Below are 18,198 nucleotides of genomic sequence, written 5' to 3' on the forward strand. Positions count from 1 at the left end.
TGGACTGGTGGGCTCGTTGGTCTGATGGACCAAATTTTCATTGATATTCACAGCCTTGCTGCATACCAGCCTGCATACCATACATCTGATCAGTATGAAAAATTTTTGAGGGTCATCTCTGGATAAAATGGATCACACAAATAAAATTTGATGACATCATTGGTCACGTGATTTGGCAGCCATTTAAAATTTTTTTTTTTTTTAACCTTCAAAAAATCTTCTCTGAAGTGGCTGAACTGATTGAGGCAAAACTTTACATGTATGACCGCCTATCCCTGAGGAAGAAAAGGTTCACACACATGATGTCATAGATCACATGGTCTGGCAGTTATATTGGATTTACCCTAAAACCTATAAAAAATCTTCTCCAGAACGGCGAGAAAGATGGAAGGGAAACTTCACACAAATCTTCCCCAAGCCATGGGTGTACAAGTTTGTTAAGGAATAATTGATAGGTCACATGGTTTGGATGGAAGAAAATATTAAATAATGTTTTCTCTGGAACCTCTTAATCAATTGTCGTGAAACTTCACAATTATGATCTAGTAGTGATAGGAATACATGTTTTAAATTTAAACTTCATCGGACTCGTGGTCTGGCAGGCATAATTTTTTTTTTTTGATCTGGGTTCTTTTTGATATATATATATATTTTTTTTTTTGAATAAGACTCATTTGGCTGTGCCTGGATAGGTTTGAGGGTAGAGGAGTAGCAACTGAAATATAAATCCTATCCAGGTTCCTCCTGATGACTTCATCTTTGCTTTTATGCTTGTTGGGGTTCCTTCTGATGACTCCAATGCATCAGATGACTTCTGATGTTGGGGTTCCTTCTGATGGTCTTCCATTTGATTTGAATTGAATTTATTTTGATCCAATTCTTAATTCAATTGCATACTAATAATAAAAAAAGCCTTGGGTCAGGGTCAGGTGTCTGATCAAAGCGGGGTTGCATCAAAGCGGGACGTCTTGGTACCTGGTCATCACCGCCAGCAGCGATAAAGTGTCAGTTCTAATTCTGTCTTATTAATTATATAACACTCCAGTGCACAAATGCCACACAAAACAAGCCCTGGTGAAGGTCTGCAATCTCTGATTGCTCTTTTTCTTGTTATTTCAAATGTTATTAGTGTTCATTAATATATGCTTTGTTGCAATATTATCATTGTTTTTATTATTTATTTTGGAATTAGAATACCATGCTTTTTATGGATTGAGGGAATGTTAGTTATGGATTGAGGGGATGTTGGCTGGTTTTATGGATGTTCATGTCTCCCCTGCTGTGAACCAGAGGTCAACAGACGTCTGGGTCAGGCCCTGAGAGTCATGGATTCACTGGATCATGGGGTGTGGCACTGTCGGTACCTGTGCAGGAGGACGAAAGTCCGAGTCTTCAGGTCCTTGGTGCTTCCAGTCTTGCTCTATGGATGTGAGACTTGGACTCTGACCAGGGATCTGAGACGGAGACTTACTTCCTTTGGTACCAGATCTCTTGGATATCATTGGTCGGACTTTGTGTCCAACGAGCGGTTGCTGAGAGAGACTCAAATGAGATTTGTTACCTGCATCGTCTGTGAGCATCAGCTGCGGCTGTATGGACATGTGGGTCATTTTACTGATGCTGATCCTGCTCACCAGATTCTCTCAGCGAGGGAGTCTCGTGAGTGGAGGAGGCCAATGGGACGACCACATTCCTCGTGGTTGCAGCAGATTGATCAGCATCTCAAGGAGATGGGGATGGGCCAGGCATCTGCCTGGGGGATGGCCAAACGGAGACCCCTGGAGTACCGGCGGAAAATGGACGCAGCGACGCGCTGCTTTGGCGCATGCTCCCATACCTGACCTGAGTTATTGATTGGGGGATGTTAGGTGGTTTTTTTGTATTTATGGGGTGTTATCTGGTTTGTGGATGTTGTTTATGGATTGAGGGGATATGAGCTCGTTTTATGGATTGAGGGGATGTTAGCTGGTTTGTGGATTTTGGTTATGGATTGAGGGGATGTTCTGCCTGGTGTTGCCTAATAGTTAGGATGGTGGGCTTGGGATCTTAGGCTCCTGAGTTCAAATCCTGCTCAGCTGTTGAATTAATACCAATGTGGTTGACTCAGCCTGTCATCCTTCCGAGGTTGGTAAAATGAGTACCAGCTTGCTGGGATTATTGGGACATTCGAGTATCCTGTGTCGGAGTGGTGACCTCTCCAGGATTGTGCCCAATAGCCCAGGAGACTGCCTTGGCAGCACCAATGTATGTGTACAGAGTATGTTCCCAATGGATGATGGATGCTATGGTAGAAGGATGTGTTAATCTGCTTTATATACCTTAACATAACGTGCGTTTAAAACATGGGAATTCTAATGGATTTTTTTTGTCGTATAATCGAGTCTTAAAGGCTCTACAGGATCTATAGTCTTAGGGGACTTTTGGGTTCTTGGGAACCTTTTGGGACTTTTGTGTCCTCGGGAACTTTTGGGATTTTTGAGTCCTCGGGAAGTTTTGGGGTCTTAAGGGTCTTTGAGGTCTTAAAGGGTCTTCAAAGTTTGAAAGGGTCAAAAGGTACATTTCAATCGTGCATAATTAATTAATAGACAAAAAGTATCACACGCACACACACCTCGTCCATTTGTAGTAGATGAGAGAAGCTTGATTTACATGACTCGGGAAGATAAGGAGAGATCTTCTGTTGTCATTTTCCTGAGCATGTGTGTACATTTGATAACTGTGGCGAGGCATTGCCAAAGGGTGATCGTGATTGTTTTTGTGCATTATGAGTGTATGAGCTCGGGAACGGCTGAAGGTTGCGTTATCGTCACGTGTGATGAAATGGTGATGTGTCGCTGCTTTACACTGTCCCTGCCAAGAACTCCTTGTGCCGACATTGGAGTTTATGTCAGGCTCCACGCCCGACCTCCCCACAAGTGAGTTCTCCCTGACTCTCTGCAAGTTCAAACTTGTGTTGGTGTAATCATGTTTTGTTGGTTGAGAAGTGGGTCGGCCTGTTTCATGTTCTCGTATGAACCCTTGGCTCATCCCGCTTACGACCCAGGCTCAAACCGCACACACTATATGTAATTTTCTTGCAATTTGCATTGACGTGTCACGCTTATGTCTGCCGGTGTCTTTGTCTTGCGCGTGAATTGTTTACCGACTACTCTATGTTCCGAAGATCCTGTTGATAAAAAAATAATAATTGGTCAATGTGAAGTTGAATCTTGAAATTGATAACTACATTTCCACTGTTGCCATGACGGTGACCTCCGTTGTTTTGGAGTGGATCCCTGATATTGTGTAATGGAAACTATCGTTTCCTAATCCAAAAATGGAATTTTAATCGGATGGAATTTTATGCTGAGCTTGTGTTGGGACAAGTGTGAGTTGCTTGGAATGCCCTACTTTCGAAATGACGTACGATTTGCGGACGAGGCATAATGCGCACGCGCTATGTGTGTGTTTTCAATGACTGTTCAGCTTGCTGAGCACAAATAGTCTTGTGAGCAAAATTTTCAGCATTTAGACGAAAGCGTGGCAATTTCGAAATGGTTAACCTTAATTGTTCTGTTCCTGAACGCAAATCGGACTCATGGAAATGTAAGAAATGTGAGAAATATCCGTGGATGAGAGGTGTCAAGTTATTACCATTTTGTGTTGGTACAAATTAGCAGTGTATCACACACACACACACACACACACACACACACACACACACACACACACACACACACACACACACACACACACACACACACACACACACACACACACACACACACACACACACACACACACACACACACACACACACACTTCCCCTTTTTCCAATGGATGCAAAAAGCTAGTATAGATAGCTCATCTGGACTTTAGTCAGGTGAGCTGATGCGATCGGGCAGCGTCCGTAGGTGAGTCAGTCGGTCGTAAACACTTCAGTCATTGTCGCTTTTGATGAACTTAAGTTCTTCATTATCACTTCAGCCAAACACATGATTTTAATTAAACTTGGCCACAAGCTTCATAATCTGATACCGAATGAAGATTTATTGACCGCATCAAAATCTGCGCTCATTAAGGGGGTCTACAGGGGGGAGGTTTGACCCCCCTCCCCAAAAATATATAAAAAATAAATGGGTATTTGCTTTCTTCTCTGAAACTACACACACAATTTTGATGAAACTTGAACACAACCTTCATCACCCGTGATGTACCAAAGTTTGTACATGGCATGAAAAAAGCAGGGTTTAAGCAGGTCCGTGGGGGGGGGGGGGGTTTGATTGACTGCTCCTGATCCAGGTGAGCTTCGGGACGTGTGCTCCTGTTTTTTATTTTATTTATTATTATTATTTTTTCTCTCCCCCCCCCCCCTTGTCGGCCCTGAACCAAAAAAAACTATAACAGTCCTCATTGCTCCCAAAGCTCCCACCACCCTCCCAACATGATATATAGTAAATATCATTTTGAACTTACCCTGTGCATTGGCAAGTCCAGATATGACCTTCCCATCGGTGTTAAGAAATAACTGAACCAGATACGGTGTCTTCCTCTCGGAAATCTGCCTGAATATTGGAAATGACTGCATTGTCTTTCCAATTTCAGACTCCATTAAATAAATCACCAAGCCTTCTATGTTCACACAAGATAATCCCGCAAGGTTGAAGGTCTACTCACTGGCAGCGACGGTCAAAGGTTTGGGTAGAATTCACCCATCTATGAACTTTTTTGGCCCTTTTATCGATCCATGTGTGACCTCCGGAATTTTCAGTACTGGGAGCTGCAAGCTATCAGCTTTTTGAGCGAATTCAGGAAGTTCTCCAACTCTTTCGTTGCGCGAGGCATGTTCTCGCCGGTGCGGTTCCAACTATTTTCGGCTTCTTTTAGAGGTTTTGTGAACTATTTTGGGTAACAATCCTTACCTCGCACACATGATGTACGTTCAGCTGCCCGAGTGACCCCTGTTGCTCGGCGTTTATTTCTGCGCATGTGTGCCAAGCATTCTAAGGTGGATTACACCATTTTGAAAGGATCCCATATTGCTGAACTTGAATTTGTGAGTAGTTGCAGTGGATGGATTTTGTTTTTTTATGTCTTGGATTATACATTCCTGTGGGCCTATGATGGTCCCAGTGGCTCAACGGTTTATTCTCATTCGTTCAGAGATACATCACCGTTAAGATCGCTGGTGATTTCTCAGATAGACCTCCTAGACTCAGAGCGGGAGCGATTGGATCACCACGGCCTAATGTTATCTCAAATGATAATTTGACATTTTTGGTTTGTAATGTAAATTATTGCTTACATGAGTGTAAAAATGCTTTATTATGACGATCGTTTGGATAAAAAGAAGGTATTTAAGCCAACATCAGGACCTCTGTTTACGAAGTTTAAACTTGGGATTGGATTTTTTTTTTTTGGTGGGGGGTGGGGGGTTACAGGGTTGAAAGTTCATGAAGGAGCTGTTACACAGATCCTACACACAAATGCAGACAGCCTTTGAACAACACTGGACTTTACTTCAGACAAACAGCCGGTGACGTTGGGGGAAATGACGCAACTTCCCAGAGCACTGGGTGCTAGTGATTCCTTCCATTGATGTCACTTTTCTGTTTGCAGTCTGCAGACAATTAAAGAGAATGTAACATTCTCTATCCTCTAAATGCTGAGTATCAGCGAGGAAGCAGCACATACCATTTTTAAAGTCTCTGGCATGACTGCTGTGGTCAGAAGCCGCCAACCTCCCAGACTCGGAGCGGACATTCCAACCACAATGCTATTAAGTCTGGTTTAACTTTACTTTTGTTAACAGAGATGCTCTTTGAAATAATACCACTTTTGTCTTTATCTTTATTGATATGTACTTTCTTTTCTCTCCATCTTGCCCTTGATTTTGTGCAGGAAGAATCATCATGATGGTGTCAATACTGCCATTTCTGCTTTTGCTAATAGTGCAAGCACAATGTATTCCACCACCCCCACTGGCTCCACTGACCAACGAGATGGTTCAATACGTCAATCATCTGAACACCACGTGGAAGGTATGCTAAGCAATTGATTCAATCTCGTGGTTTTTCTCTCCATGAACCGTTCATTATCTACCATGTTATTGTTTCGAACCTCACACCACCTTGTAGGTTATTATAGGTACCACACTTATTTGATTGTTTCTGCTATTCCAGGCTGGACACAACTTTGAGGGTGTACCCTTGGGTTATGTGAAGCATCTCTGTGGAACCATCCTCCATGGGCCTCGCCAACCTGTCCGGTAGGTGCATACCTCTGCTGTTGCTCATGGTGTCCTCTTGCTGTTGGGAATGTCATGTCGTCAGATGCCACACGAGCTTGCATCATGTCCTGCCACATCTTTGGAAAGAAATGCATTTTCAACTGTTTGAATGAACTTTTTATTTGCTTCCTCTCCCCACCCCTGCCCTTTTTAAAACATTCCTTTCTCATCCCTTACAGTGTAACATAAGTCAGCTATTTATGAGTCAGCTGTTTCTTTGACTGGTTAGAGATTTGCTTCTTTCTCCACTGGCTGGTGGAGGGTGTTTGCTTCTCCACTGGCATGCCTGGTGTTGGCTTAATAGTAAGGGTGGTGGGCTTGGGATCCGAGGATCCTGAGTTCAAATCCCACTCAGCTGTTGAATTAATACCAGGTGGGGTTAACTCGGCCTGTCCTCCTTCTGAGGTCAGCAAAATGAGTGCCAGCATGCTGGTATACTGTGTCGGAGTGGCAACCCGTCCAGGATTGTGCCCAATAGCCAAGGAGACTGCTTAAGCAGCACCAACGCTCTGCACAGAGTATGGTCCCAATCTCCTCCTCCTCTCTCCTGGTGGAGGGTTCGATTCTCATGGCTACTCCTTATTACTGACCTGCTCTGGATAAGTGTGGAGAGTATTCCCAATAACTGTCTCAACATGAATTGAGTGAGTTCTTTCTCCTGAATTGGACTGAAATTGGATGATTTAAGGTTTTGACATTTACAAGGTTGTGTGAACAATACACTTGCCTTTTAATGCCACTTACTATTTCAGTGACTTCCTCATGATTCCCATTGAGGCAGTCATTTTCTCCATGTGATGTCACTTGTGTTTGTGTGTCCAGGATTGGCTGATTCCACAGTGACATCACCTGGAGGCATCAGATTATTGGGGACAAGACATGGATGCATCCATATAAATGACTGGGCGTTTCGCTTTCTGCTTAATTGTGCAATATATATATATATATATATATATATATATATATATATATATATATATATATATATATATATATATATATATATATGTATGGATTGTTATGGTGAGCCGGATAGACACAGGCAAATCCCCCACCCGGACGGTCACCAATCAAGCGATGGATAGTGCTCAACACTAAAGCCAAAATAAATATTTCCTTCAGTTTTCAACGCACAGAACCGAGTGTCGCTTCCAGTGCGTTCGGCAGTTCAAAAGGATGGGCCGAGCGAGAACCCTTGACGGACCACTGCGTATGACTCCTCAGAATGAGGGGTTTTCACACCATTTTCTAATGGTCACAGCTTTACTCGCGTCGTTAAGTATCGTTTCCAATTTGTACCGCGCACTCGACCAACACTCCACTCGTGGAAGAACAGGGTTTATTGCAGATGAAGGGAGGGAGAAACAAAGAAGCAATCGTACCAATGAGAATTATTCTCCATTAGAAACTACTGATAGTGGACAAAAAATGGAAACACCTGGGTAAATGAGGGACACCAAGTATATTGAAAGCAATGGCTTCCACACAGGTGTGGCCCATGTGTTTATTCAGCAAATAACATCTCAAGATGCTTCGGGTCATGTATAAAATGCTGCACAGGTCTGGTTGCCTATAATTATGGGTAGCATGGCTGCAAGAGGAGACCTCAATGACTTTGAAAGAGGGGTGATTGTTGGGGTACATTTGCCAGGATAAAGACAGCTCAACTTGCTGACGTTTCATGAGCAACGGTGTCTAAGGTGATGTTGGCACGGAACTCCGAGGGAAAGACATCATCATCAAAGGGCAGCGGTGAGCGGAAGTGCATACTCCATGTTCGTGCTGTCCATGCATTAATTTGAAGTCCAAAGCAAAGCAGGTGAGCAACTGCAGATCAATTGACTATATTTCAACCTTGGGTGCGAGCAGCCAGTTTTATGAAAACGGTCTGCCGAGAACTCCACAGAGTGGGATACCTTAGTCAGGTTGCAGTGCACAAACCATTCATCACACCTGGCAATGCACGTCTGCGTGTCCAGTGGTGCAAAGAGCACAGCAATGGACTACCGAGCAGCGGAGAGATGTGATATGGTTAGATGAATCTTTGCCAAATGGACGAGTGCACATGTGTCACCAACCTGAAGAACTCTACAACCCTGAGTGCTTGATTCTGACAGTGAAGGGTTCTGGTAGTTCTGTAATGTTGTGGGGCACATTTTCCTGGCATGGTTTGGGTGCAGTCATTCCCTGAGAAGACAAGGTTAATACCAATCACTACTTAATGGTACTGAGTGATCATATTCACCCCCCATGTTGCAGCATTTTTTTCCTGCCAGGAGGGGCCTCTTCCAGGAAGACAGCGCCCCCATCCACAGAGCATGTGTGTTCGCCAAATGGTTTTATGAGCATGACACTGATGTTATCCATATGTCATGGCCTTCTCAGTCACCAGATCTGAACCAAATCGAGCATTTATGGGATATTCAAGAATGACGCCCGAGACAGCGTTTTCCCCCTCCATCAAACAGGTGTGAGTTGATTGACTCTCGTGGATGAATGGTGCCTCCTGCAGAATTCCAGACACTGGTGGACTCTATGTCACGGCACGTACAGGCCTTACTGGCTGCACGTGATGGCCCAACGTCCTATTAAGTGACTTTGCATTGGCGTTTTTTGTTGTCCACTGCCTGGGCATAGATACACTAAAAACACACGGGACCGTAAAAAAAGTTTAGGTTATTTTCACATTCGTTGTGCTCTTCTCCATTAAACATTTGTAGGAAGTTAGAAGTGTGCAATATTAGGTAGATAATTATTCAAATTTCTGTCAGTGTCAAGTTAATATCACAGTTACCTTGAAGTACCTGTATGTAATATTTATTACGAAATTAAAAAATTTATTTTTGCTTTTCATATTACATTATCACAAAAAAATATGCAGGAAACAGTTTGTGGATTTTTGTACAGTAAATCTATCTATAATTCCAGCAATCTGTGTGTGTGTGTGTGTGTGTGTGTGTGTGTGTGTGTGTGTGTGTGTGTGTGTGTGTGTGTGTGTGTGTGTGTGTGTGTGTGTGTGTGTGTGTGTGTGTGTGTGTGTGTGTGTCTGTTTGTCTGTCTGCGACCGCCGTTTCTCGATGACCGCCGGTCCGATCTGATTGAAACTTGCCAGGAATATTGCCGGGGACCCGCGGATGTGCCTTTTCGAGGTTTGATATCAATCGGATGAGCGGTTCCCAAGTTACGGCCATGTATCTGTGAACCAATCACAGGACACGGTGCTATGACGTCACAATTAATGTTTGTTTAATTAAACAAAAATTTTTTTTGAAGGATTGACGTCACAATTTTTCTTCTTCGTTTGGTGTGACGTCACAATTGACACTGGGGACCTGGGTATGTGCCTTTTCAAAGTTTGATATTATATCGTTCTTCCTCATCCATTTCAGCTGTTTCCCAAGTGTCTCCCAAGGTTTGAAAGCTGTTCTTTCCCAAGGTTTGATTATTATTTAATTATTAGTTAATTTAATTATTTACTCCCAAGGTTTGATTATTATTCAAATTATTAATTAATCCCAAGGTTTGAATTTTCCCGAAGGAAACGGCTGTTTCCCAAGGGTTTGAAAGCTGTTTTTTCCCAAGGTTGAAATTAATCGTTGTGCTTGGTAAACATTTGTGAAGACATTTACAGAGAGAGGGGGTGAGAGAGGAGGCGGGACAGAGGAGGGGGGAGAGAGGAGGGGGTGAGAGGGGGGTGGCAAGAGAGGGGAGGGAGAGAAGAGGGGGAGAGAGAAGGGAGAGAGAGGGGGCAAGAGCGGGGAGAGAGAAGGGCGACAGAGGGGGTGAGAGGGGGACAGGAGAGGGGGGAGAGAGGAGGGGTGAGAGAGGGGGTGAGGGGAGGGACAGAGGAGGGGGGACAGAGGAGGAGGGAGAGAGGAGGGGTACCTTCGGTACCTTTGAACCAGTGATCGACATCTGCTGGTGTTCTGGGCTTGTAATAATAAATTAAAGTAATCAACACCAGTTACATCAATGGGAATTACAAGAAACCACAATAAAAGTTGCAAATTGGTGAATATGCGAAATGAGTTTTCATCCTCTTGTGCCCCCTTTGTGAAATCCTAAGAATGGGTTCAGAATGGCGCCAAGGACGGACCTTTCAACGGAACATCGTGTGAAGATGCAAACTCCGTGAGAAGGGTATGCTATGTAAAATATAGCAGAAAAGCTGAAGATCTCCTGCAATGCTGTGAGGTTCACTTTGCAATGCCTAAAATAAACTGGCTTGGTGCAAGAAAAAAAAAAAACAATCCAGGATGACCCAGAAGAACCTCCACAAGGCAAGACAAGCACTTGAAGTTCCTCAGCTTATGTGATAGAAGAAAATCAAGCCAGCAGCTGATGAATGAAATGAGAGCAGGCCTGAACATTAATATATCATACAGCATTGTGGGCAGAAAGCTGACTGCAGCAGGTCGCCATGGCAGAGTTGCAGCAAAGAAACTGCTGAGACCACAGAATATGATGAAAAGACAAATTTATTGGGCAACACTTTCTGAACACTGATGTGTGTGGGGCGAGGGGGGGGGCACAAGAGGGAGAGAGGGATGCCTCCTGTCGCAGCCGTGTCCGACTTCTTTGTGAGGCTCGGTCACAGCCAATTCATCCAAGCTCCTTCAGTGTCCCATTCGCAGCCATTGCTATTCAGCTCGTCTGTTCCAGACCCTGTCTGAACGCCAACTCCTGGTCTGAGCTCCCACGGGCTATAATTAACTCACGACCATGCACTGATTGGTTCTCCGCACGAACAAACCCGTGCCGTGACACCTCAGCGGATCCTCACCTCACCTCAGCGCTTGGCTGCAGAACGTCCTGGTGACACTCAGATGGAAACCACCCACCCTCAACGAAGTGGCAGTCAATATTTTGTTATAGGAAAACTTGTATGGACAGATAACAAAGGAATTATTTCAGGAGAGGAGTGGGGGTTGAGAAGTATGGAGGGGGAAGGGACTCACGATTATCAGCTCCTCATACATTCTTCGACATGTTCCCTATCGTTTCCACAAAGATACCATACTCTTATGCGAGACACTTACTAATGGCGTAACTAGGTTATATCACTCCCATTACCCCCATCATGTTCCCACAACAATACACTGTTTATATGTCTATATATTGTTCAGAACTCTAAGAATGGGATACAATGGGCACCAAAAAACAGGCATAATGAGGCATACAGAAAATAAAAGATCCATTTGTGCATTTTCTTAATTACACGCTTTTTATAAAGATAAAAACGTCAGCACATCTTGAATTATTATTGAAAGAATCTCATTCATAAAACTTTTGGAATTCCTCTCGTCGTCATCATTAATGCACCATACTCTTTACGGAACATCAGTTCTGCCTCGGGCACTCTTTTTTGCGGGGGTTACAATCCAGGACAGGTCGTCACTCCGACGCAGGATACTCAACTGAGAGTGCAGGAGCTTGTAATTTGTTCAGTGTGCTCTAGATAACTCACCGACTCTTTGTGAAGGGATTATTATTCTTCATTCGTATATCGCACAATTCTGCAGGGTAGCATCATTGGCTGAGGGTGTGGCTCTGCAACTGATGCAATGCCCCTCTGCTGGTAAGGGCAGGAATTTGTAATTTGTTTCAAGGTGCCGGCGATAGCTTGCCTACTCTTCATGATGGACACCATGGGATCTTTAACATCCACCAACTAATGCTGGTAGACGGGACACCCATTGTTTAAAGTCCGGCTGAGGAACGTCGCACAAATCGATGCCTCGGCCTGTCTGTGAAACAACAGGCTGACCGTTTTTAGCTGATTTGAGATTCAAACCCAGGCTAGATAGCTCAGAGACGAGTGCCTAACTATAGGCTCTCCTGTCTCTCAAGGTTGTAAAGATATTTTAATTTTAAAAAAAGAAAAAAAAATGAAATCCTAGTTGTTTTTGAAATTTGACTTTTGTTGGAATTTATCTGTTTCCCTTGTATGCAATTTAACCCCTCCCCCTTTTTATATTTCCTTTTGGATTTTTGATATATCTAAATTTTAATGGTCCTAACCCATACACTAACCACCATCAATGTTGTTCTAGACAGTTGAGGTTTCAACCAGAGCTACCTAAAGAGTTTGACTCGCGGACAGCATGGCCTCGTTGTCCGACCATCCGAGAGATCCGTGATCAGGGCATCTGCGGTTCATGCTGGGTCTGTCGCTCAAACTTCTCAGTTCACTTTGCCTGCTGACCTGTATCAAGCACCTCATGTTCCATGTAATGCCCCTTTGCAGGCTTTTGGTGCCGTGGAGTCCATCTCTGATCGTTTTTGCATCCACTCCAAAGGGAAGGTGAACGTTCACATCGCCGCCGAAGATCTGCTCTCCTGCTGTGATTCTTGTGGAATGGGGTGTGTCTGATATATTTGTTTGTTTTAATGTCTACCTTGTTTCTTTTCTTCTCTTTTGAAAATAATGTATTTATACAATAAGTTTTACAATGATGGTCCAGTAGACCCATCTTGAAATAGATTGTCGATAATACTATCCATATAAACATTGCAATACTTAATTATAGGCCGTGTTACGTTCAGCGAGAAATGCTTAGAAATCAAATTTCGTGACAGAAATTTACTTATGAAAGTCGGCTGTATAGTGTATTATTACCTGTTCTTCACAATGGTATAACTCTTCAAGTTCATAACCCGGCACGAAGGGGTGAAAAAGGGGTGAAAAGTCAGCGATTTCGTCGCGATTCGCGTAGGGCGGTGGCCAAACTCATTGGGCATGAGAACCAATCAGAGAACGCCACACGGGTCACGTGACAGCTCTCCAGTCAGAGGAACTGGGGGAATTGTGGACAAAATGGTGATTGCCACAACCCAGAAGTACGTGTTTTTGCAGGGTTCGAGAGAAAAATTACCATTCCGCTACATAATCGTTAATCGTACGCTGCAATTTTGACTACTGGTGATTTCCCACCAATGTCATTGACTGTGTAGTGGACATTACGGTAGGAGAACTGCTCGTGCAAGCGGTCATTGGAGTTTCTTTCCTGCTGCCGACTTTCCCGATCTCCTCAGCCCATCCATTTTACCGTGGCCGACAATGGAAGAATGAAGACAACTGCACAGGGCGGTCGGACGTAAGGAAGTTGGGGAGGTCCCATATAAACAAACCACAACAGCCGGACAAAGTTCAGAGAGCATATATTACATGTCATGATCAATGCATGCAAGTCAGGCACACCTTTCAGTTCCTGTCGAAGGCTCATGCATACTAGATACATCTCGCGCAAGTCCATACCCTGCGTGACCGGCACTTTGATCAGTGAGCATGGGGAATCGCTTTCCAACTGAGAAGTTTCTGACAGCATTACACAGCTCAACAATGGCTGAATCAATGGCTTGGCAGTGGAATCGCTTGCATAGACGAGGTAGCTTTCAACCATACGTGTGGGCTGCTCGAAGTGAACGTTTGGAAACTTGGCCTCGATCGCTTCTTTGAGACGACTGGATCTGTAACGCAGATTGACAGAACATTAAGACGCATTAATGATGGACGGTCCTTTATTATGTTCCAAATGATCGGGGGAAGGAATTAGCAGTTAGATATACGTCCCTCTGGCTCTCCGAGGCGAGGCCAGCTGCTTCGGCGTGAGGTTTGAATTTCTCCAACATCCAGGCTAGCGTCCGCGGTTTCTGTTCAGCGATGAAATTTGCCATTACCTCATCGGCGAAAGCACTGAATGCTTTGTCAAATTTGTTCGGCTTGTAAGCACTGGAAGAAAATGTAAAAAACAGACTGTTGCATTCAATGAAGGAAATGGCGCGTTCACGAATATTCAAAGATGCTTTATAAACTGTTCACATGTCACTGAATGACATCTATTCTGAAAATACTTGAATTCGATTCTTGAACTGGACTTCAATTCAAATGAATGAGAAAGTGTAAGTAGCACGACCTAAAGAGGTATGAAGAATGGCTGACGTCAGATGCATTCATGCCTATGATAAACGTTAATTTACCTTGTGCCTTCACCATGTACCAGTCGATTTTGATACTCTGTGGTGAGTTCTGAATGGCACTTCTCATGATAGTGTGCTTCAATGGCCACTAAATCATATCCCCTGATTTGTAGCAGTATGTCTTCACGTTTCAGGCATTCTGCAGCTGCCCTTAGGAGCCCTGGAAAGAAAGTTTTGAGATTTTTAGAACTGAATGTAAAATCGCAGCACATTGACATCAACCGTAGTCTTTATATACTTGCACATCAATGAAAGTTTGGCTAGATTCCTCTCGGTACTTGCCTCCATCCTCAGTTTCAGCCATCATCATCCGACTGCGTTGCGACTTACCATGAGACTTGAATAATCGTTGAGGTTTGTAGCAGATTAAACATCTATCTTTCGGCAAAACATGAGATATCAACCCTGTTCTCTTTGGTCGGTCTCTTGTCGGCTGGCTGACAGGAATGGGCACTTCTCTGGCAGAGGCATCATCAGCACTCCGACTACCATGATGGGCAATCTTCCTCTGGATATTTGTTGTGTTGCAAAACGCATTATAGCACAACTGGTGATACCCACCATCAGTGGGGAACTCTTCACATTCCCAATCTTCCAAACGTTGCCATGCCTATTCGTTTTCTGGGCAATCGACGTCCACGTTACACCAGAGTTTCGTACTTTCCTTGATTTTTGACCAGCTTTTGTGCCCCAGTTTTATCAGTTTCGCTGTGCGTGGGGCTGCCCTCACATGTACGATGCATTTCATATTCCTTAGATGTCTTGTAAACGGCAAAAAATGTTGAAAAAATGAAAATATTTTCGGCCGATCACCACATGTTATCCATGGGCGCGGCCATCTTGAACTGCCTCCTCACGCAAGTTTCTCCGAATGGAGAGCTGTCACGTGACCCGTGTGGCGTCCTCTGATTGGTTCTCACGCCCAATGAGTTTGGCCACCGCCCTACACAGCTCGCGACGAAATCGCTGACTTTTCACCCCTTTTTTCACCCCTTCGTGCCGGGTTATGGACTCGAAGAGTTATACCATTGTGAACAACTGGTTATAATACACTATATAGCCGACTTTCATCCATAAGTAAATTTGCTGCTTCCTTCCCTCACTACAAAGCTGCTTCCTTCCCTCACCCTCTCTCTTCCATCTCATCACTCCCCCTCCAATCTTCAACTGCCCTCTGCCCATTCTCCTATTACTCCCCACTGTACCTCAACCCATCACCACCGAGCCTTTTCTCCTCCTCATCCTGCCCTCTTCCCTAGCTCTTCTGAAATGCCCCCACACTCTTTCAACAACTCTCCTTACCTTCTCCTCAAACATCCGGGGCCTTCATTCAAACCTGACAGATCTTTCCATACAGGTTGCAACTGACAAACCAGATATAATCTGCTTAACAGAATCTTTCGTCCTTCAAGACGTCCCTGACTCCCTAGTATCTCTCCCTGGTTACTCCCTCCTCCGGTATGACAAACCTGAGCCTCATCCTGGCGGCAGAGTTGCTCTCTTCATCAAAGACTCTATTCCTCACTCACCATACACTGCCCTCTCCTCCCCACAACCCCAGGAATGCCTCTGGCTATGGCTTCCCCTCCATTCCCACCTCATGTTTATATGTGTGTTGTACTGTCCACCAAACAATGATGACTCCATTTACATCTCACTCTTTGAAAACATGGACCAACTTCTATCCTCTCATCCCATCTCTCTCTTCCTCATATGTGGTGACTTCAATTGTCATCATGACAGTTGGCTGGGTGTGGGTACCTCCCTGACCTGAAATGGCACTTCAGCAAAAGCTTTCTGCGACTCATTGGGACTGACTCAATCGGTCAACTTCCCGACCCGGATCTCAACCAACGATACTCCATCTCTTCTGCATCTGATTTTGACAAATTTGCCTGACAATATCTGCTGTTCTTCCTCCGCTCCCATCAGTTCATCTGACCACATGTTTGTCAAAGTGGACATCTCTCTGGCTGTTATTAAAGAACCACCTCAGTGCCATTGAGTCTGGAATTTCACTCAGGCTGACTGACAGGGTCTCCAAGCAGCTATCAAACTTCTAGACTGGTCTCCCATCTCTACTTCCTCCGCCATAAACTCATCCTGGAAATTCTTTCAAAGAAACTTGCTCTCTGTCATGCACAGATTTATCCCATCTCGTCTTCAGCTGTCTTACCATACCTCCTGCCCATGGCAAACTGAAGCTTCTGGCAAGGCAGTTCTGAAACAACTTTCATTCGCTTCATGGAAGGCTAATCCAACTGAAGGCAATCTCAGTTTCTTCCACAAAGCTCAGAACAAGTGTGTGTCTACCCTCAGGAGAGACAGAAAACAACATCTTTCTAAGCTCAAGTCTGAACTCTCAAACCTGTCTCTCTCCTCAAAATCCTGGTGGCGTCTAGTTAAGTCTGTTTTTGGTGGACGTTTCCACTCCATTGCCTCCCTTACCTCAAATGGCCACACACGACACTGCACGTGAAAAGGCTGTTTGCCTAAACTCCGTGTTTGCTTCTAAATCTTGCGTCCCAAACCCATCACTTTTTGGACCCACCTTACCCAGTCGCACCCTGCTGTTCCTGGACTCTGTGTCCTTTTCTCCTGAAAAGAAGGAGAGCTTGCTGTCAAACCTCGACTCAGATTCTGCAACTGGTTCGGACGGCATCAGCCCACGTGTCATTCAAACCTGCTCTGCTGCTCTTTCTCACCTTCTCTCTGTTCTATTCACCCTCTCATTTGCTCAAGGTCACCTGCCATCTGCTTGGAAACAGTAAACATGAGCGCTCTGCATAAAAAGGTGCGAAAACAGACCCCTACAACTACAGACCAATCGGCCTTTTCCCAATCATCAGCAAGGTTATAGAATCAATCATTGCTTCTGACATTAAATCCTTCCACTTCTCCAATGGCTTGATTTTGCAATTATCAATTTGGATTCAGACCAGGTAACTCTAACCTGGATACGCTGCTTCTGCTCTTCCAACAATGTATGGAGATCTTCAATGCCAGACATGAAATCAGAGCAATCTCCCTAGACATATCACGTACTTTCGATAGTCTGGCACCCTGCTCTGCTCAGCAAACTCTCTTCCTTTGGTATCCAAGGGCATCTCCACCAATGGCTCGCGGACTTCCTCTCCTGCCGCAGCCAATGTGTGGCCCGAAATGGAGTTCTCTCATCCCCTCTTCCTGTCCAGGCTGGAGTTCCTCAAGGCGTTAGCTGTGTGTTTGCTCTCAAACGAGCCTCGACGGTGTATCCAAAAAACAAACAAACAAATAAAAAAAAACAATAAAATATTTATGATGCAATCTGTCAATCCAGCAGTGAAGTATTTCACACATGCAACACTAGGGGGTGTTGGGCAAATGACATTGATTGTGTCGATGCAAACACCAATCATGTGTTGGTAACAACCACCATTCCACGTCCTTGAGTCATTAATGTTTGTGTGTCTGCCTTTGGGGCAGTGCATCCTAAAATATCGGCGGTGTATGTCTGTTTGTTGTTTTAACGCCTCGTATGATTCTATTATTGTTGAGTTTTTGTTTTTGCTCGGCAAGTTTTGTTATATGCTGCATAACGCTCTTGCAATTAAAGTTCCTCCCTCACATATTAAATGTTCAAGCAAGCTCTTTTTGCCTTTTTGCATCCTAGGTGTAACGGTGGTTTTCCTGCTTCGGCTTGGGAATTCTGGACTCGGTCGGGGCTGGTAACAGGTGGAAACTATGCAAGTAAACAAGGTACCTTAAGTTTGTGTAGTCGGCGTCGTCGTCATTATTATTGTGATTGATACCTTGAATTTTTTTTCCTATTCTTAAAATCTCCGCTTGTCACCTTTCCTTCCTACCATTACGGCTTGAGATTCTGCTGGACAATTTAGCTTTTGAAGCTTTGTAACTGCTTTTTGCTGAAGGTCACTTGATCCTCGTTTCTGAAGCAATTGCATTTTAGG

At 44.3% G+C, this 18,198-nt stretch overlaps 1 protein-coding gene across 3 annotated transcripts in view; it reads left to right on the forward strand.

Annotated features, from left to right (window-relative positions):
* Positions 1–18,198, forward strand: part of CTSB (cathepsin B) — a 58,562-nt gene that overhangs the window by 14,204 nt on the left and 26,160 nt on the right. For 2 of the 3 annotated variants that reach the window (XM_085862372.1, XM_085862373.1), the window contains exons 2-6: positions 5,881–6,020; positions 6,162–6,247; positions 12,322–12,433; positions 12,516–12,631; positions 17,901–17,986. In XM_085862372.1, the coding sequence (XP_085718498.1) occupies positions 5,881–6,020; positions 6,162–6,247; positions 12,322–12,433; positions 12,516–12,631; positions 17,901–17,986 (540 nt within the window). Of the gene's footprint in view, positions 1–2,894; positions 2,916–5,880; positions 6,021–6,161; positions 6,248–12,321; positions 12,434–12,515; positions 12,632–17,900; positions 17,987–18,198 lie in introns of those variants that run through there. The other variant, XM_085862374.1, reaches the window with a different exon arrangement.

The sequence above is a fragment of the Eptatretus burgeri genome, chromosome 17 (genome assembly GCF_056783735.1).
Source record: "Eptatretus burgeri isolate ZD-2024b chromosome 17, Ebu_testis_v1, whole genome shotgun sequence".
In the NCBI taxonomy this organism is placed as follows: domain Eukaryota; kingdom Metazoa; phylum Chordata; class Myxini; order Myxiniformes; family Myxinidae; genus Eptatretus; species Eptatretus burgeri.